At 40.4% G+C, this 21963-nt stretch overlaps 1 protein-coding gene across 1 annotated transcript in view; it reads right to left on the bottom strand.

The window, feature by feature from the left end:
* Positions 1-21963, bottom strand: part of LOC134603633 (alpha-2,8-sialyltransferase 8F-like) — a 76749-nt gene that overhangs the window by 8945 nt on the left and 45841 nt on the right. The window contains exon 3 of the mRNA XM_063449782.1: positions 7020-7106. Coding sequence (XP_063305852.1) covers positions 7020-7106 — 87 coding nt within the window. The remainder of the gene's footprint in view (positions 1-7019; positions 7107-21963) is intronic.

Here is a 21963-nt window from a genome sequence, read left to right as displayed (position 1 = left end):
GAGTATTATTATTTATTATTATTATTGCCATTTATATAGCGCCAACAGATTCCGTAGCGCTTGAGTAAAGATAGTTACATAGTTACAGAGTTACACAGTTACAGAGTTACACAGTTACACCTTTACACTGTTACACAGTTACACCGTTACACAGTTACAGAGAGTTACAGAGTAAAAGAGTTACACAGTTACAAAGTTACAGAGTTACAGAGTTACAGAGTTACACCTTTACACTGTTACACAGTTACAGAGAGTTACAGAGTTACAGAGTTACACAGTTACACAGTTGCACAGTTACATCGTTACATAGTTAGTTACATAATTACATAGTAATTTAGCCTGGATTATGTTTAACCTATTAAACAGTTACACAGTTACAGAGTTACACACTGTTACACAGTTACACACAGTTACACCGTTACACCGTTACAGAGAGTTACAGAGTAACAGAGTTACACAGCTAAAAAGTTACACACAGTTACACAGTTACATAGTTACAGAGTTACAGTGTTACACAGTTACATAGTTACATAGTTAGTTACAGAGTTACAAAGTTACACAGTTACATAGTTACACCATTAGACAGTTACAGGGTAACAGAGTTACACAGTTATACAGTAAAAAAGTTACACACAGTTACATAGTTATAGAGTTATACAGTTACACAGTTACAAAGTTACACAGTTACATAGTTAAACAGTTACACCGTTACAGAGAGTAACAGAGTTACACAGCTAAAAAGTTACACACAGTTATACAGTTACACAGTTACATAGTTACAGTTACAGAGTTACAAAGTTACACAGTTACAGAGTTACATAGTTACACAGTTACAGAGTTACAAAGTTACACCGTTAGACAGTTACAAAGTAACAGAGTTACACAGTTATACAGTTTAAAAAGTTACACACAGTTACATAGTTATAGAGTTATACAGTTACACAGTTACATAGTTAAACAGTTACACAGTTACATCGTTGCATAGTTAGATAGTTAGTTACATAATTACATAGTAATTTAGCCTGGATTATGTTCAACCTATTAAACAGTTACACAGTTACAGAGTTACACAGTTACACAGTTACACCGCTACACCGTTACAGAGTTACAGAGAGTTACTGAGTAACAGAGTTACACAGTTAAAAAAGTTACACACAGTTACATAGTAACAGAGTTACACAGTTACAGAGTTACACAGTTACAGAGTTACACAGTTACAGAGTTACACAGTTACAGAGTTACATAGTTACACAGTTACAGAGTTACAAAGTTACACCGTTAGACAGTTACAAAGTAACAGAGTTACACAGTTATACAGTTTAAAAAGTTACACACAGTTACATAGTTATAGAGTTATACAGTTACACAGTTACATAGTTAAACAGTTACACAGTTACATCGTTGCATAGTTAGATAGTTAGTTACATAATTACATAGTAATTTAGCCTGGATTATGTTCAACCTATTAAACAGTTACACAGTTACAGAGTTACACAGTTACACAGTTACACCGCTACACCGTTACAGAGTTACAGAGAGTTACTGAGTAACAGAGTTACACAGTTAAAAAAGTTACACACAGTTACATAGTAACAGAGTTACACAGTTACAGAGTTACACAGTTAAAAGTTACACACAGTTACATAGTAACAAAGTTACACAGTCACAAAGTTACACAGTTACAGAGTTACACAGTTATACATTTACACAGTTACATAGTTACAGTGTTACACTGTTATACAGTTACACAGTTACACAGTTACATAGCTACACAGTTACATAGTTACACTGTTACACAATTACACAGTTACATAGCTACACAGTTACATAGTTACACTGTTACACAATTACACAGTTACATAGTTACACAGTTACACAATTACACAGTTACATAGTTACATAGTTAGTTACATAGTAATCCAGTCTGGATTATGTGCAACCTATAAAACACTTTTTTTTCTGTTGGTCCTAAAGTAGGCGAAAACCCCCAATTTGAAGCGACAGCCAATGATCAGATTTCTCAGTAGGCGACCTCTTGTTCCATGTTCCTGCTAACGTACAGGTTATCACATAGCGGTTTGTACTGAGCCTGTGTATAACTGTATTTTGATACCAAATCCCCTCTGAGACATCTTTTTTCTAAAGAAAACAAATGCAGTTTTTATAGCCTGTCTGTACTAAAGTGGTTTAAAACTAATGTAAAAATATAAAAACTTTGCTTTTCTTTGTAGATTTTTACGTAGCGCTCAGATTATGTAGTGGCTGCTATCATGCGTCTTAGAACAGAATAACGAGAGACAGAAAATAGAACACAGATTATTTTCATAATGGAGTAAATATTAATAAAGGGGACGCACTAGGAAAGATCTAACACAAAAGATTAAAGTGACAGAAAAGGCACAAAAGTGATAGGTATTGAATAACACTATAAACTGATCATTCACACCACAAAAATACGATCACAAAAACGAGCAGCATATTCTGCGATGCTTTGATAAACCTTAACGTATCCTGGATGTGGGAAGGTCGCCATTATGTATCCTCTCCGTGTTCCGGCAGGTTCCCTAGCAACCAATGTTATCAACACACTGATGGAGCCTAACACTGAGACAGACCCCCAGCTATTAAGGGATAACATCTCCCATGATGCTTTGCCATCCTTAAAGAGACACTCCAGGCACCATAACCATTGCAGCATCAGTCGCTGTCATGCTACCTGTTGGGTGCCCCTGCTGTAATACCAGTTTTTCTTACTGGAGCGTTATCCCACCCCAAGAGAAAGGCTACTCAGGGGGAGACCAGCCCTTTGAAAGGAAAATGTACAATGGGTTTTACAAACGATAGCCAAGATAAGAGATACGTGACAACAGGTTTTACTACCCACGTGCAGACGAAAAGATTGCAGGAGGAAACTAGCTGGTTTAAATACCTTTCAAACCAAAAGACAATGAATATTTGTCCTTGGCCGTGAAAACGATAGTTGGATGAGGATGAGATACTTGCCTGGCCGGCTATTGGAGAATCTCAGCTCACAGAGGAATTCAGACCTTGCGAAATATCAGCACGATGTGGCAATAGACGTGGTTTTACCAGACAATGAGTGACTAAACGCATCAATCACAAAGAACAAGTCGTTATTGAAATAGCAGAAAACATGAATAACTTCTACAAATATTCTCAATACGCGATCTCTCCAGGAAACCAAGACAGGTGTTTACTTATCATCACAGCGCGTCCGGCCTGCACAGCGTCACAATGGAGTATTTATAGACCTTGATTAAATTACAGCAGATCACTTTATCAGCAGTTTATCGGGACCTGATCATTATCTGATTCCAATGCAACTGTTATATTATACAATGAACATATTGGATGAAGCAATTAAATTCCAATTATTGGGCTCACAATTCCCAAATAATTGGCCTCATAGGATTCAGCAAGTTGATAAAAAAATGTTTTAATTATTGTTATTGTTTACAGCCTGGCAGCAATAGCAGTTTAAATGGTTTTTAAAAAGCCTATGGGGCTCGATGACCCCAACATTAGTATAAACCTCCTGGATGATCACATCTGCCAGGAGCCAATGGCTGCTCACTAAAATAAAAAAACAATGAGTGGGGCTAATAAACAAAAGGGGAGACCGAGTGTCCTGTGATACGCCCCTCCAATAGCGGTGGGTGGAGGCTATAAATAAAATAAATGTGGGTAACATAGTATTACCCAAGCCCCCACCCATAGGCAGCAAGAGGAAACTAATAATTAAAGAGGGGAACTAGTGTCTCTCCACAGCCCCTAATTGTGTGTGGGCGCTATTTAAAAAATATATGTGGCGGTATAGCCATGAGTAGCTGGGTTGTCAATGCCAAGTCCCCTTTCCTTTGTGTTTATAGCACACAGTGATTAAAGCTCCTTGCCGCTGTGTTTATAGATTTCTCACCCAAACACTAGCCGAGACTTAGTGATTGGTGAAGAAGAACTGATATTATTGCCAAACGGTTAAATTTTTATACCTGGGGTCTCAACAAGAGAACAATAGAAATGAGGCATATCCAGCACCTTGGTGTCTGTTCCTAAGCTGATAATTTAGCGAGCAAACACATTGGCACCGGGTTAACAAAAACAAGTAAAACATGGGGTTCAATAGTGCCATCCCTGAGAAGCTCTCTTCAGAGCGCCCAATCTATCCAAGAATCGAATCAAAGTTCCAGAGCACTGGGGAGAAGTCCTGTTCGCCTTAAATGATGTTGCTTTCGGTCGGTACATGGAGCTCCCTCAAGTTCTTGGTATCATTGAATGCCTTGTCACCTCCTCTGTCACCCCTCCAAATAGCACCTGGATTGGTGGTTCTGGGACTGAGTGGTTCTTGGATTGGTGATTCTGGGTCTTGCAAAGCGCCCTTGTCAAAGTTTTACCGGACAGCGGAATTGATTAGGGTTTGCGGGTGGCTCTAGTCAGACACACCATGCCTCAGTGGCTCCCTGGCCGGCCTATGAGTGCTCCTGGACTGTAGAGATGGAAGGACCAATAAAACTAATCTCCTGAAAAATGAATTATATTTACAATCAGATGTCTTCGGATTCTTCTTTTCTTCAGCCCCATGCTACTTTAAAAAAGAAAAAGAAAAGCCCAGATTCTCAAAAAAAGATGTTAAATTTCAACACAACCCAAATTATTCCATGTGAGTCCATAGATGGCTGTGAGCAGAATGAGCTAGCATGGTGGTAAAAGCCTTTATAAGCGTGTTCCCACACTATGTAACTCAGACAGAGCACTCTGATCAGCTAGCATCATACAGGTTAGTCTAGCAATCCGTGCTAAGCACATACTGCCAGATCAGTCCAGGTCTGGAGAGCACTGAGATTGTCACTCAATAACCCACAAAGACTGCAATGCCATTTACTATTTACAGAATGACATTGTGGTTTTAAAATGGTAAATAAGCCAGGTATTGTCAGACATGGGACATCAAGTGAGACCAGGTATAAGTGGAGCCATCCAAATTAACCCTGTCAGCGCTTGATGGCGAGAGAGAGAGAGAGAGGAGAGAGAGAGAGAGAGAGAGAGAGAGAGAGAGAGAGAGAGAGAGAGAGAGAGAGAGAGAGAGAGAGAGAGAGAGAGAGAGAGGAGAGAGAGAGAGAGAGAGAGAGAGAGAGAGAGAGAGAGAGAGAGAGAGAGAGAGAGAGAGAGAGAGAGAGAGAGAGAGAGAGAGAGAGAGAGAGAGAGAGAGAGAGAGAGAGAGAGAGAGAGAGAGAGAGAGAGAGAGAGAGAGAGAGAGAGAGAGAGAGAGAGAGATAGAGATGATAAACTCCCTCATACTAAGAAGGCTAATCATCTCTCTCTTATCTTAAAATCCAATGATCAGCCACAACCTTAATCCCACTGACAGGTGAAGTGAAAAACATTAATTATATCATTACAATGGCACTTGTAAAGGGGTGAAATATTAGACAGCAAGTGAACAGTCACTTACTGAATTTCGAGTGTTGGAAACAGGAAAAATGGACAAGCGAAAAGATCTGCGTGACTTTGACCAAATAGTGATGACTAGACAACTGGGCATCAGAAAAACATCAGAGAAACGGCAAGTATTGTGGTTAGTAAATACCAAAAATGGTGCAAATAAAGATAACCAGTAAACCGGCGTTAGGGCCATGGGTGCCAAAGGCTCATTAATGCACCTGCAAAGTATGAGCTAGCCCATCTGGTTCGATCACACAGAAGAGCTAACTCATTTTGCTGAAAAACATAATGCTGGCCATGATAGAAAGGTGTCAGAACACACAGTGCTTCACAGTTTGCTGCGCATGGGGCTGGGCAGCTGTAGACTGCTCAGAGTGCCCATGATGACCTCTGTTCACCACCAAATGTGAGTATCAGAACTGGAACATGGACCAATGGAAGTAGGTTGCTTGGTCTGATAAAATACGTTTTCTTTTAGGCCTGGTGCATGTGCGTCGTTTACCTGGGGCAGAGATGGGAGCAGGATGCACTCTAGGAAGAAGGCAGGCCAGGAGAGGCAGTGTTATGCTCTGAGCAATGTTCTGCTGGGAAAGTTGGGGTCCTGGCATATATGTGGCTGTTACTTGGACACAGACTACCTGTCTCTAGATCGTTGCAGACCATGTACACACCTTAGTGGCTGTGTTCAATGATGGCCATGGCCTCTTTCTGCAGGATAATGCACCCTGCCACACTGCAGGAATTGTTTGAGGAACATGACAAAGAGTTCAAGTCACAACAAATCAGATCCATGGTGGCCCCACCTTGCAACTTGCAGACTAAAAGGATCTACTGCTAATATCTTGGTACCAGATACCACAGGACACGTTCAGAGGTCTTCTGGAGTCCATGTCCAGAGCCCTAGAATAAAAATTAGAGCCATAGCCATATTACCCTGTGTATATAGGAACACATTTTATAGGGGTTTCTGTCGGCCACAAATACAACTACTAATATGCACATTGTGAATGTGCCTTTTATACGTTTCACTGATTCCATACTTCTGATTCGATGGCTATAAGGGAAGTACGATAAGATAAAGAAATACATAATGTAGGAGCTAGACAGCTTGGGGAATAAACTTCAATTACAGAGCACATATAGACCTGACCTGTTACCCCCTCAGCTAAAGACATAAAAATGCATTTTGAATGCCCCTCCCCCCCCCCCCCAAAAAAAAACATTTAGCTATAATTCAAAAGCTTTTTATTTTAAATACCCTCACGACCATCCAGCTGAATGGCTCTTTGCACTTTCTGGATTAGCAGGTGTCATGATGTACAGACCTGGGCAGCCTTTAGAAGTGACTGATAGTCCAGGTCTGCTCTCTGGGTCATCCTCTACCTTCAGACTTTACCGGTCTGTCTCTGTCTGTCAGGCTAAGCTTTATTATTATATTCTGTAAAAGATATCCAGCACTCCAGCCATTATCGGCACTATACCAGTAAATAGCTCTTTGTGGAACTCATTGCATGAGGCCGTAATACAGAAAGCTCAGTTGATCGCTTTAGATAACTCACCGTATTGCTTCCACGGCTTTTGTATTGACAGACCACGGGCATCTTTGGAGTGATTTCACCTGTTTCATTAGATCATTCAGTTTGTACCTGAAAGAAACACATAGGATTATCAGAGAATCGTATGGACTGTTCGTATACGGGAGAGACGTTACGGGAGTCTGCCTTTTATTATATTTAGATGTACGTTATCAAGACGTTGCAGTTACAACGTGCAACAATGTTTAAATGGATACTAAATTCTGTGGAGCTGTCTGGGTACAGTGACCCTGTCTTTTGAAGCCTGCCGAGCCAAAAATATCGCTGGTCTGTAGGAACAAGGTTAGCGCCCATCGAGTATCTGACAGGAGGACAGCTAATAGTGGCAATTCCACAGCCATAACGGAGCTCCAAGAGCAGCATTTGATTGGGACAGCGTGTGATTTGATGTACTTTTGCACTAGCCTCTCAATGCATTCCTACAGGGAAGCTATGTCTCATTGTTTTCATTTTGTTGGAATTCACCTTAGTTTTTATAATTATATATAAGATAAAGCAGGGACTACTTTTTTCATGGAGAACGTGATCTTTAGCAATGGACGGGGCTTAAGCAAAAGTTCCATTTTGGTTTTCTAATTTACCCACAATCCCACAGTCAAAATATGCCAACACAGAAGCCAAACGTCAGACATCATGAACAGAGGAGAACAAAATGGCTGCGCTCGGATACTGATTTCCGGTGTATGGAAAAAACATAATAAATATAAATAAAGGCAAGTGGAATGGGAGTAGTATAAGGAAAGAAAAAGAGAGAAACAAAAGGAGACAAAGAAATAAACAAAAATCAAGTCAGTGCTGCTTTCATTTTTATACCTAGCATTGGGGGGGCATAGGGTTAGGGGGTACTTGCATTCAACCTGCAGTAGACGGTAGTAGTAATTACAGATCACAGAGGGCCAGTGGGCTTGGGGTGCTGTAATGTGTGCCATAATTACGTGCGGCTTTATAAACCGAGCTGGAATGGTTTAATTAGAATGGATATATCCTCTCTTATTCACTGTACAATTTGAAATGCCAATCCCAGCACACCTCTCCGCAGTTAGGAATGGGTTAACTTTTCAAAATGTGTTTTTATGGCGTAAGATTTTTTAAGTTGACTGAAACTCCAAATACATCTCACACGTGCGTGAATAAGCTCCACTGGAGAACGTACACTGGGGCCTCACTATGTTCCTTCAAACACTGGAAATAAAACCCCAAAACAAAGAGGTTAGCAAGTCAGTAGGCGAGCCGAAGTACAGAGGGAGTTGTGCAAGGTGTGGGATTGTGTGCCGGATTGGTGACATTACTCTCTCTGAGGTGTACTGTTTATACAAGATAAAAAGTTACAAAATATTTCAAAAGGGACTGGGTATTCTCTCCAAATAACTCAGGGAAACCCAGACTAAACTGCAATAACTGGAAATGCTACTGCATGCTTTGTGATTACTCATTTCTACACCTGTTTTTTTTTTAAAATAAATAAAGAACTGATCTTGTTGAGATAATTATGTGAAAAACTGCATTTTTAACTATATATACATCCGAACCTTTTAAAAGCAAAATATCTATGTAATCTGATAACACAACCTCTTTAGGCAGAGAATTCCGCGTCTTTTTTTTTTTTTTTAATTTAATCTTTATTTTAAAGGTTTACCCTTTCTTTTCACCAATTTTTCATACAAAAAGACAATAGCTGTTTTTCATACAAAAAGACAATACGTTACAATACAATACAATACAATACAATACAAAAGGAGAAACAAAAAAACAACAAAAAAAAAACCAACAAAACAACCTCTTTAGGCAGAGAATTCCGCGTCTTTATTGTTCTTTCTGTAAAGAACCCTTTCCTTTGCTGTAAGTGAAAACTCCTTTCTTCCAGTCTCAATGGGTGACCTCTCGTCTGTTGTATCTTGCTCCTAATGAACAGGTTAGCACATAGCGATTTGTACTGACCCCGTATATTGTATAGTGCTATCATATCTCCCTGTGAGATGCGGTTTTTCTAAAGAAAACAAATGCAGTTTTTCTAACCTTTCTTCATAGCTAATGTTTTCTATCTCCCTATTAATTTCAATACCTCACCTCCGCACATTTTTATAATCCTCATTATTATATTATTGTTGATTTACTGACTCACATCAATGTCTACTAAGGTGTAATAGTATCGTTTTTTGTTTTAACCTATTTCTTCTGGAACCATTGTATTTCTAATTTATTATTATGCATCCCGTGTCCTTTATACCTATATTTATAATATTTATAAGACACTCTATTTACTTCAGAGGAGGTTGCATATTGTATTATTGCTTTCCACGAGACGGTCAGTAAACATCTATTATTCTATTCTTTAGTTCGACTTTTTTCCAAATATATCCCACCAACCTGCTAGATCTCTAATTATATGTGATGTGGATCTTGCCTCAGCTATAAAGTTTTTATTGAGATTTAAAATCTAGAACAGAGAGGATAAATTCTCTACCCCGTGCTGGCTTCCTCTATTGAATACCCTTTTTCCTTTTCTGCGGATGTATTCTGTGATAACATTATATGAAACAGTCTACTGGCCTGATAACATTGATGGATTTCTGGGCAACTCAAACCTCCATCTTGTCTTATCCTGGCTACATGTTTACTTTTTGCTCTTGTTTTTTTTCCATCCCAGACAAATTTTAATAAAGGAGGCATGTAACATTAGTAACCAATTTTGGGGACAGTTAAGAGGGATCATTCTCCATAAATGAAACCATTTTGGTAAGATATAATCCGTTAGGATATTGATTCTGCCCTACCACAAAAATCCCAACCCCCTCTAATCCCGTACGTTTTTATTGGTTTGTTTTAATTAGCTTCTATTAACTCTTTTACTTCTCATGGAATGGTTGTACCCAAAGTCCAAAATTTTTTTATAAGGAGATTAACTTATCTCTTACTGATGTTCTTGGCTAGAACTACTGATTTGTGTAAATTTATTTTATAACTCGATATCCGAGTACCTATTTTATCTTTTAAGACTTCCAGAATAGAGGTCTCTGGCTCTTCAAGAATCAGTAGTAGATCATCTGCACAGATATTTAGTTTAACCTGCCCCAACGGATATCGATAGCCTGTAATTTTTTTTATTTTGTCTTATAGCAATGGCTAAAGGTTCTAATACTAATATGTATAACAGTGGGGAGAGGGGGCATCCCTGCTTTGTAACATTGTTAATATAAACAATTTGAGAGGTAAATCCTGATCCCATGACTTTTGCCTGTGGAGAATCCTAGAGAGCAGATACTGCTTTTAGAAATAGACCTGTAAATCCAGGAAAAAAAACCCTCTAATTTTTTTCACATGACCTGCTAACACTATAAACTGATCATTCACACCACAAAAATACGATCACAAAAACGAGCTTTGATAAACCTTGTCCTAGTTCTTCTTAACATATCCTGGATGTGGGAAGGTCGCCATTATGTATCCTCTCCGTGTTCCGGCAGGTTCCCTAGCAACCAATGTTATCAACACACTGATGGAGCCTAACACTGAGACAGACCCCCAGCTATTAAGGGATAACATCTCCCATGATGCTTTGCCATCCTTAAAGAGACACTCCAGGCACCATAACCATTGCAGCATCAGTCGCTGTCATGCTACCTGTTGGGTGCCCCTGCTGTAATACCAGTTTTTCTTACTGGAGCGTTATCCCACCCCAAGAGAAATGCTACTCCGGTAGCCAAGATAAGAGATACGTGACAACAGGTTTTACTACCCACGTGCAGACGAAAAGATTGCAGGAGGAAACTAGCTGGTTTAAATACCTTTCAAACCAAAAGACAATGAATATTTGTCCTTGGCCGTGAAAACGATAGTTGGATGAGGATGAGATACTTGCCTGGCCGGCTATTGGAGAATCTCAGCTCACAGAGGAATTCAGACCTTGCGAAATATCAGCACGATGTGGCAATAGACGTGGTTTTACCAGACAATGAGTGACTAAACGCATCAATCACAAAGAACAAGTCGTTATTGAAATAGCAGAAAACATGAATAACTACAAATATTCTCAATACGCGATCTCTCCAGGAAACCAAGACAGGTGTTTACTTATCATCACAGCGCGTCCGGCCTGCACAGCGTCACAATGGAGTATTTATAGACCTTGATTAAATTACAGCAGATCACTTTATCAGCAGTTTATCGGGACCTGATCATTATCTGATTCCAATGCAACTGTTATATTATACAATGAACATATTGGATGAAGCAATTAAATTCCAATTATTGGGCTCACAATTCCCAAACAATTGGCCTCATAGGATTCAGCAAGTTGATAAAAAATTTTTTAATTATTGTTATTGTTTACAGCCTGGCAGCAATAGCAGTTTAAATGGTTTTTAAAAAGCCTATGGGGCTCGATGACCCCCACATTAGTATAAACCTCCTGGATGATCACATCTGACAGGAGCCAATGGCTGCTCACTAAATAAAAAAAACAATGAGTGGGGCTAATAAACAAAAGGGGAGACCGAGTGTCCTGTGATACGCCCCTCCAATAGCGGTGGGTGGAGGCTATAAATAAAATAAATGTGGGTAACATAGTATTACCCAAGCCCCCACCCATAGGCAGCAAGATGAAACTAATAATTAAAGAGGGGAACTAGTGTCTCTCCACAGCCCCTAATTGTGTGTGGGCGCTATTTAAAAAATATATGTGGCGGTATAGCCATGAGTAGCTGGGTTGTCAATGCCAAGTCCCCTTTCCTTTGTGTTTATAGCACACAGCGATTAAAGCTCCTTGCCGCTGTGTTTATAGCTTTCTCACCCAAACACTAGCCGAGACTTAGTGATTGGTGAAGAAGAACTGATATTATTGCCAAACGGTTACAATTTTATACCTGGGGTCTAAACAAGAGAACAATAGAAATGAGACATATCCAGCACCTTGGAGTCTGTTCCTAAGCTGATAATTTAGCGAGCAAACACATTGGCACCGGGTTAACAAAAATAAGTAAAACATGGGGTTCAATAGTGCCATCCCTGAGAAGCTCTCTTCAGAGCGCCCAATCTATCCAAGAATCGGATCAAAGTTCCAGAGCACTGGGGAGAAGTCCTGTTCGCCTTAAATGATGTTGCTTTCGGTCGGTACATGGAGCTCCCTCAAGTTCTTGGTATCATTGAATGCCTTGTCACCTCCTCTGTCACCCCTCCAAATAGCACCTGACAGGAGGACAGCTAATAGTGGCAATTCCACAGCCATAACGGAGCAATGGACGGGGCTTAAGCAAAAGTTCCATTTTGGTTTTCTAATTTACCCACAATCCAACAGTCAAAATATGCCAACACAGAAGCCAAACGTCAGACATCATGAACAGAGGAGAACAAAATGGCTGCGCTCGGATACTGATTTCCGGTGTGTGGAAAAAACATAATAAATATAAATAAAGGCAAGTGGAATGGGAGTAGTATAAGGAAAGAAAAAGAGAGAAACAAAAAGAGAGAAAGAAATAAACAAAAATCAAGTCAGTGCTGCTTTCATTTTTATACTGTCAGGGTACCTGTTGTCTCTACCTCTGAGGAGGTGAGACACTTGGACGTTCTTCCTCCCAAAAGGGTTGAATCACTCATTCCTCGCGGTTCTCCCGGTCGTTTACACGCCGGCCGCGAGGTACCCACTTCCTTTTATGACGCGGCGCTCAGTAGCCGACGTCATGACGACAACCCGTCCCGACCTGTCAATCAAGTCCCGAGCACGAATGAGGACTCGTCGGGGGTGTGATTACCTATCTGGAACCAAGGTATAAAGTAGGGCTTTCTACATTTGTTCATTGCCCTGTCGTGGTTCTAGCTTGTCTAGTCACTCAGTGCTCTTGTTATATATTCTGTCTCTTTGGTTTTGACCCGGCTTGTTTATTCTACCCTGCTTATCTCTATTACCCTTTGACTCGGCTTGTCTCTCGCTTACCTGCTCTCTCGTTCCCTCGACCTCGGCTTGTCTCTAGACCATTCTTTGCTTACTCCTTACGTTAGTCCGGCCATTCTAAGGTCCGGTATACGTACTTACCACCTGTTTGTACTCTGCGTGTTGGATCCCTGTCCCGATCCTGACATTACGACAGGGCCATGGATCCTGCAGGTACAAACACTCAGGTTGGTTCTTCCGACTCTAGGTTTGACGCCATGGATCACAGAATGGACCAGATGGCTCTAGCGCTGCAGGCCTTATTATCTCGTTCTAGTAATCCACCAGAGGAGATGCGAGCTACGTCCATCTCTCCTGTAAGTTCAGGTCTAGAAGTAGCCACTGTAGGTGCTTCTTCCCGTATTACCCCTCCTGTACGTTATGGGGGTTCTCCGGAGAAGTGTCGTGGATTCTTAAACCAAATTGGTATTCATTTTGAATTACAACCCCGCTCCTACCCTACAGATAGGGCGAAGGTTGGATTCATTATCACTCTACTCATTGATAAAGCTCTGAGATGGGCCAATCCTCTGTGGGAGAATGATAACCCGTTATCATTCTATAGTCTATAATTATAATGCTTTTGTCGCTGCTTTTAGAAAAACTTTTGACCCTCCAGGTAGAAGGGTCAATGCAGCTAGATTACTGTTGCGCCTTAGACAAGATAACCGAACCCTTGTGGATTATGCACTAGAGTTCAGGTCATTTTCGGCAGAAGTTAAGTGGAATGAACAGGCTTATATAGACGTATTTTTAAACGGATTATCAGATGTAATTCTAGACGAGGTTGCTACTAGAGAGCTCCCTGAAAATTTAGAGGATTTAATTTCTTTCATTTCTCGTATTGATGAACGTTTAAGAGAGAGACAGAACACTCAAGATAGTACTCGTAGATCTTCCTTTAAACTTGCTCCCTTATTTCAAAATTCTCAATCCACAATTCCAGTTTTTTCAGAACCTATGCAGATAGGCAATACTCGCCTCTCAGAAGAGGAGAGACAGTACAGGAGAAGGGAGGGGTTGTGTATGTATTGTGGAGTAAGAGGGCATCTACGCCTAAATTGTCCTAATCGCCCGGGAAACGCTCGCACCTAAGTTTCTCTAGAGGACAGGCCTTGGGTGTTTCTATTTTGTCCTCTATACACAATTATAAAGAGCACAGACTTTTGCTACCTGTTTCTTTAGCTTGGGAGAAGGGAGTACTAAAAACTATGGCATTGATAGATTCCGGAGCTGCTGAGAGCTTTATCGACCAAGTTTTTGTTACTAAACACTCTATCCCATCCCAGCTAAGGGATACTCCTTTGGCCGTTGAGGCTATTGATGGTAGACCATTGTCTGAACCTGTTATTTCTCGTGAGACCATACCTGTTAACTTGACTGTTGGTATCTTACACGAGGAGGTTATATCTCTTATGCTTATCTCGTCTCCTTCTGTTCCTATAGTCCTGGGGTATCCATGGTTAAAGAAACATAACCCTATTATTGATTGGGAACTAGGGGAGATAACCTCATGGGGTCAGGGTTGCCAGAGCAGTTGCTTACAGAAAGTCTCACCACTTTGCGTAGTTAATACACCGGTTAATTCTACCCAGTCTACAGATATGCAAATACCGCCCCTGTACCTGGATTTAAGGGCAGTTTTTGACAAGAAGAATACTGATACTTTACCTCCACACAGGTCCTTTGATTGTAAGATTAACCTTCTACCTGGTACTATGCCTCCGAGGGGCAATGTATATCCTTTATCCACTAAAGAGAACTTAGTCTTAGAGGAGTATATCCGTGAGAACCTAGACAAAGGATTCATTAGGAGATCCTCCTCCCCTGCCGGGGCAGGTTTTTTTTTTGTGAATAAGAAGGATGGCACGTTAAGACCTTGCATTGATTATCGAGGCTTGAATAAAATAACTATTAGAAATGCATACCCGATTCCTTTGATTACTGAGCTCTTTGATCGTTTAAAGGGTTCCAAGATTTTCACCAAGTTAGATCTCAGAGGGGCGTATAACTTGGTGAGAATTCAGCAGGGAGACGAGTGGAAAACAGCGTTCAGTACCCGTTATGGGCATTATGAGTACACGGTAATGCCCTTTGGGCTTTGTAATGCACCGGCAGTATTTCAGGATCTGATCAATGAAGTTCTTAGGGAATTTCAACATGATTGTGTTATTGTATATTTGGATGATATACTAATACACTCTAGAGAAATTGAGACCCACCACAGACAAGTCAGAAGGGTATTGTGCAAACTCCTACAACATGGGTTGTACTGCAAATTGGAGAAATGTAGTTTTGACCAATCTCAGATAAACTTTCTTGGTTATGTGATTTCTGGGGAAGGCTTTAAGATGGATCCGGATAAACTCCAATCTATTTTAGATTGGCCATTACCCAGGGGTCTCAAGGCCATTCAGAGGTTTATTGGATTCTCCAATTATTATAGGCGCTTCATTAAAGGATACTCTTCTATTATTGCTCCTATTACTAATATGACCAAACAGGGGGTTGACACTAAGAATTGGTCTACTGAAGCTCTCGTTGCTTTCAAAACACTCAAGGAACTTTTTGCTTCCGCACCAATTTTAGTTCACCCCGATACAACTTTGCCTTTTCTACTCGAAGTAGACGCCTCAGAGACAGGTATAGGTGCTATCTTGTCTCAAAGGTTAGGTGTGGATAAACCGTTACATCCATGTGGTTTTTTTTCCAAGAAATTATCTGGGCCTGAAAGCAGATATGACATCGGTGACAGGGAACTACTAGCTGTTATCATGGCTTTGAAGGAGTGGAGACATTTATTGGAAGGGACTTTACATCCTGTTACTATTTTGACGGATCACAAGAACTTGTCCTATATTGGGGAGGCTAAACGCTTGTCCGCCAGGCAAGCTCGTTGGTCCTTGTTCCTCACTCATTTCAATTACGTGCTCACTTATAGACCTGGTTCTAAGAACTCTAAGGCCGATGCTTTGTCTCGCCAACATGAGCCTTCTACTATATCTGAGACGGTTTTGTCTTCTATAGTTCCCAAGTGTAATATTATCGCCAACACGAGTCTCAGGATTCATTCTCCGTTGCTTGCCGAGATCATGAAGTTACAACATCTGGCTCCTAGACAGGGTCCCGGGGCACGGTATTTTGTTCCTCCTGAACTACAACGGGAGCTATTAGAATGCTTTCACAACAGTAAGGTGGCTGGGGATCCTGGCATTCGCAAGACGTGTTCCCTAATATCTAAAGATTTCTGGTGGCCTTCATTACGTAAAGATATTAGGGATTTTGTTGAAGCATGTGAGGTCTGTATGAAGACTAAACGACCTCAGACACTTCCATGTGGGTTTTTGCATCCCTTGGAGATCCCCGAGAAAACATGGACCTGTTTGGCCATGGACTTCATTGTAGATTTACCTGTTTCTGAAAAACAGACTGTGATTCTCACGGTGGTTGACAGGTTTACTAAGATGGCACATTTCGTGCCCTTACCTAAACTTCCATCTTCCCCTGAATTGGCTGAGATATTCGCAAGAGAGATTTTTCGGTTACATGGGATACCTTCCGAAATTGTTTCCGATAGAGGTTCCCAATTTGTTTCCCGTTTTTGGAAATCATTCTGTTCTCAAATGGGTATCAAATTGAATTTCTCTTCTGCCTATCATCCTCAGTCTAACGGAGCTGCTGAACGCACCAACCAAAAGATTGAACAATATTTGCGTTGTTTTGTTTCCGAACACCAGGACGATTGGGTTGGTCTGATTCCTTGGGCAGAGTTTGCACACAACAATCTCGTTTGTGATTCTACTCGTTCTAGCCCCTTTTTCATGAATTATGGCTTTCATCCTTCCATTCTTCCCTCGGTTTCTCCTTCCCAAGGGGTACCGTCGGTTGATGTTCATGTTGCCAATTTGAGGAAGTTGTGGGATCAGACTCGACAAATTCTTCTGCATAACTCTATGTTGTTCAAGAAACACGCTGATAAGCATAGAAGGGCGGCTCCAGTCTTTGTTCCAGGTGATAGAGTATGGTTGAGTACCAAAAACATTCGCTTAAAGGTTCCTTCTATGAAGTTCGCTCCTCGTTACATTGGTCCTTACAAGGTTCTGACTCGAATTAACCCAGTTGCGTATCGTCTGGCTCTTCCATCTGCCTTACGCATTCCTAACTCCTTTCATGTTTCCTTGTTGAAACCTCTAGTATGTAACAAGTTTTCCTCCACTGTATCCTCCCCTCGCCCTGTTCAGGTTGAGGGACAGGAGGAATATGAAATCAACTCCATCATCGATTCTCGAATCTCTAGGGGGAAGTTACAATATCTGGTTGATTGGAAAGGATATGGACCTGAGGAGAGGTCTTGGGTACCTCAGGAGGATGTGCATGCGCCTCACCTCCGCAGGGCTTTTCACTTCCGTTTTCCATCTCGTCCCGGTTCCTTCTGCCCGGTGGGCGTTTCTGAGAGGGGTGGTACTGTCAGGGTACCTGTTGTCTCTACCTCTGAGGAGGTGAGACACTTGGACGTTCTTCCTCCCAAAAGGGTTGAATCACTCATTCCTCGCGGTTCTCCCGGTCGTTTACACGCCGGCCGCGAGGTACCCACTTCCTTTTATGACGCGGCGCTCAGTAGCCGACGTCATGACGACAACCCGTCCCGACCTGTCAATCAAGTCCCGAGCACGAATGAGGATTCGTCGGGGGCGTGATTACCTATCTGGAACCAGGGTATAAAGTAGGGCTTTCTACATTTGTTCATTGCCCTGTCGTGGTTCTAGCTTGTCTAGTCACTCAGTGCTCTTGTTATATATTCTGTCTCTTTGGTTTTGACCCGGCTTGTTTATTCTACCCTGCTTATCTCTATTACCCTTTGACTCGGCTTGTCTCTCGCTTACCTGCTCTCTCGTTCCCTCGACCTCGGCTTGTCTCTAGACCATTCTTTGCTTACTCCTTACGTTAGTCCGGCCATTCTAAGGTCCGGTATACGTACTTACCACCTGTTTGTACTCTGCGTGTTGGATCCCTGTCCCGATCCTGACATATACCTAGCATTGGGGGGGCCATAGGGTTAGGGGGTACTTGCATTCAACCTGCAGTAGACGGTAGTAGTAATTACAGATCACAGAGGGCCAGTGGGCTTGGGGTGCTGTAATGTGTGCCATAATTACGTGCGGCTTTATAAACCGAGCTGGAATGGTTTAATTAGAATGGATATATCCTCTCTTATTCACTGTACAATTTGAAATGCCAATCCCAGCACACCTCTCCGCAGTTAGGAATGGGTTAACTTTTCAAAATGTGTTTTTATGGCGTAAGATTTTTTCAGTTGACTGAAACTCCAAATACATCTCACACGTGCGTGGATAAGCTCCACTGGAGAACGTACACTGGGGCCTCACTATGTTCCTTCAAACACTGGAAATAAAACCCCAAAACAAAGAGGTTAGCAAGTCAGTAGGAGAGCCGAAGTACAGAGGGAGTTGTGCAAGGTGTGGGATTGTGTGCCGGATTGGTGACATTACTCTCTCTGAGGTGTACTGTTTATACAAGATAAAAAGTTACAAAATATTTCAAAATGGACTGGGTATTCTCTCCAAATAACTCAAGGAAACCCAGACTAAACTGCAATAACTGGAAATGCTTTGTGATTACTCATTTCTACACCTGTTTTTTTTTTTAAATAGATAAAGAACTGATCTTGTTGAGATAATTATGTGAAAAACTGCATTTTAACTATATATACATCCGAACCTTTTAAAAGCAAAATATCTATGTAATCTGATAAGACAACCTCTTTAGGCAGAGAATTCCGCGTCTTTATTGTTCTTTCTGTAAAGAACCCTTTCCTTTGCTGTAAGTGAAAACTCCTTTCTTCCAGTCTCAATGGGTGACCTCTCGTCTGTTGTATCTTGCTCCTAATGAACAGGTTAGCACATAGCGATTTGTACTGACCCCGTATATTGTATAGTGCTATCATATCTCCTGTGAGATGCGGTTTTTCTAAAGAAAACAAATGCAGTTTTTCTAACCTTTCTTCATAGCTAATGTTTTCTATCTCCCTATTAATTTCAATACCTCACCTCCGCACATTTTTATAATCCTCATTATTATATTATTGTTGATTTACTGACTCACATCAATGTCTACTAAGGTGTAATAGTATCGTTTTTTGTTTTAACCTATTTCTTCTGGAACCATTGTATTTCTAATTTATTATTATGCATCCCGTGTCCTTTATGCCTATATTTATAATATTTATAAGACACTCTATTTACTTCAGAGGAGGTTGCATATTGTATTATTGCTTTCCACGAGACGGTCAGTAAACATCTATTATTCTATTCTTTAGTCCAACTTTTTTCCAAATATATCCCACCAACCTGCTAGATCTCTAATTATATGTGATGTGGATCTTGCCTCAGCTATAACGTTTTTATTGAGATTTAGAATCTAGAACAGAGAGGATAAATTATCTACCCCGTGCTGGCTTTCTCTATTGAATACCCTTTTTCCTTTTCTGCGGATGTATTCTGTGATAACATTATATGAAACAGTCTACTGGCCTGATAACATTGATGGATTTCTGGGCAACTCAAACCTCCATCTTGTCTTATCCTGGCTACATGTTTACTTTTTGCTCTTGTTTTTTTTCCATCCCAGACAAATTTTAATAAAGGAGGCATGTAACATTAGTAACCAATTTTGGGGACAGTTAAGAGGGATCATTCTCCATAAATGAAACCATTTTGGTAAGATATAATCCGTTAGGATATTGATTCTGCCCTACCACAACAATCCCAACCCCCTCTAATCCCGTACGTTTTTATTGGTTTGTTTTAATTAGCTTCTATTAACTCTTTTACTTCTCATGGAATGGTTGTACCCAAAGTCCAAAAAATGTTATAAGGAGATTAACTTATCTCTTACTGATGGCTAGAACTACTGATTTGTGTAAATTTATTTTATAACTCGATATCCGAGTACCTATTTTATATTTTAACACTTCCAGAATAGAGGTCTCTGGCTCTTCAAGAATCAGTAGTAGATCATCTGCACAGATATTTAGTTTAACCTGCCCCAACGGATATCGATAGCCTGTAATTTTTATTTTTTTTGTCTTATAGCAATGGCTAAAGGTTCTAATACTAATATGTATAACAGTGGGGAGAGGGGGCATCCCTGCTTTGTAACATTGCTAATGTAAACAATTTGAGAGGTAAATCCTGATCCCATGACTTTTGCCTGTGGAGAATCCTAGAGAGCAGATACTGCTTTTAGAAATGGACCTGTAAATCCAAATTGTTTTAATGTTGCTGACATTTTTTTTTTAGATAATACAAGATAATACATATAATCTTGTCATGCCCCAAAAGCAGTTGACAAGTAATTTGTAGAAATATATAAATTTTTAACTTTACCGTGCTCTTTTCTTTTCTCCCTCATCATTTAAACTTTTTCACTTAGTTATATAAATCTTCATGACTCTCGTAATCCCTTGTGAGTTTGTTGATAAGTATATGTTGTAGTTTTTTATCATTAAACTACAGCCTCAAACATTTGGGCTGTATTTAACTTGTGACTCGAACCTCCCCTCACCTCCCCCTCCACCCCCCCAAGAAAAAAAACCCTCTAATTTTTTTCACATGACCTGCTTTCTGCCATTTCTAAATGTATTCATTTTTATTCTGCTAGTGTATATACTTCCTCTTTATATTGTGTACATTTATAAATCATCATTCATCACAACTACAAAAAATAAAAATAAAGAAATAAATCCTTCCCCTTTTCCTCCCTTCCCCCTCTCCTCTCCCCCTTTCCCCTTTTTTTCTCCATTGTCCTTTCCTATTTCCTAGCAAAGTAGTTATTGATCTGTTGATTCTTTATATCTCTTTACTTAGAGTCAACCATCTTTTAAGATCTTCTGCCATATTGAAGCTTAAGGTCATGCCTTCATGCAGTATCAAGGTATTTGTGGGGAACCCCCACCAGTATTTTATATTCTTGGATCTGAGTTTTATTTTACTATCTGCAAAGGACTTCCTCTTTTGTCTAGTATTCCATGACAGGTCCTGGTAGACATTTAGCGTTTCATACTCTCCTGAAAGAATAGTTTTTTTTCCAATGATCTCAGGATCTGTAAAACTTGAGTTTAAAAGAGGAGCAACAAACCAATATATCTCTTGGAAGGTGGTCTGGTACGGCTCTTGGCTTGTTAACTCAGTGACACCGTTCCATCATAAGGCTTTTGATATCCCATTCCACTTTCATGTATTTAAAAAATTATACTATATATGTTTCCAATTCTGTTGTCTTTATTTGTTCTGACACACCTCTAATTCTTAGGTTGTTCCTCCTTGACCTGTCCTCCTGATCTAGAATTTTATTTTCCAGATCCGCTATTTTTCTTTCCAGCATAACATGTTCTTCCTGGTGGGAGTTTGTCACATGTTCGATCATCTCTAGTTTTTCTTCAATACTTTGTATCCTTGGGATTAATAAGGAAAGGTCTCTCTTGATGTCCTGTGTATTCACTTGCATTCCCTCCTTAATTTTCTCAAATTGTGTGTTTAGATGACTGAGTTCATATAGGTTTTCTTCCTGTCTTGCGTTGTCATATGCCTCCGTTGTGTACTACTCGTTTCTCCTTCTATCGGATTGGTTATCTGGTGTGACACATCTAAATTTAATTTATTCCCAGGCGGTTGGGGTGAGAAGAAAGACAAACGTTTTTCTAGCTGACTTTCCTTTTTTTTTTTCTTCAGGTGTTTGCCATTTTGTGTCTTTTTGGTGGCCATGTTTTTTTCTCCTTTTCTCTCCTTTCCTTCTCCCCTCTTTCCCCCTTTTACTTCCTTTTTTTCTTTTATTTTTCAGGTGTTTTCTTGTAATACTTTTGGGTACTCTTAATACAGTCTCTTCTCTTTTTCCTTTCAGTTTCCCCCCCCTCTCTCCCACTCCTGCAGTCAGGGGTTCACTCTTTCCTTTCTTGTTATCCTT

Source organism: Pelobates fuscus, chromosome 3, assembly GCF_036172605.1.
Source record: "Pelobates fuscus isolate aPelFus1 chromosome 3, aPelFus1.pri, whole genome shotgun sequence".
In the NCBI taxonomy this organism is placed as follows: Eukaryota; Metazoa; Chordata; class Amphibia; order Anura; family Pelobatidae; genus Pelobates; species Pelobates fuscus.
Note: the sequence above shows the minus strand (reverse complement) of the source record. Positions and strands in the feature narration are given on the sequence as shown.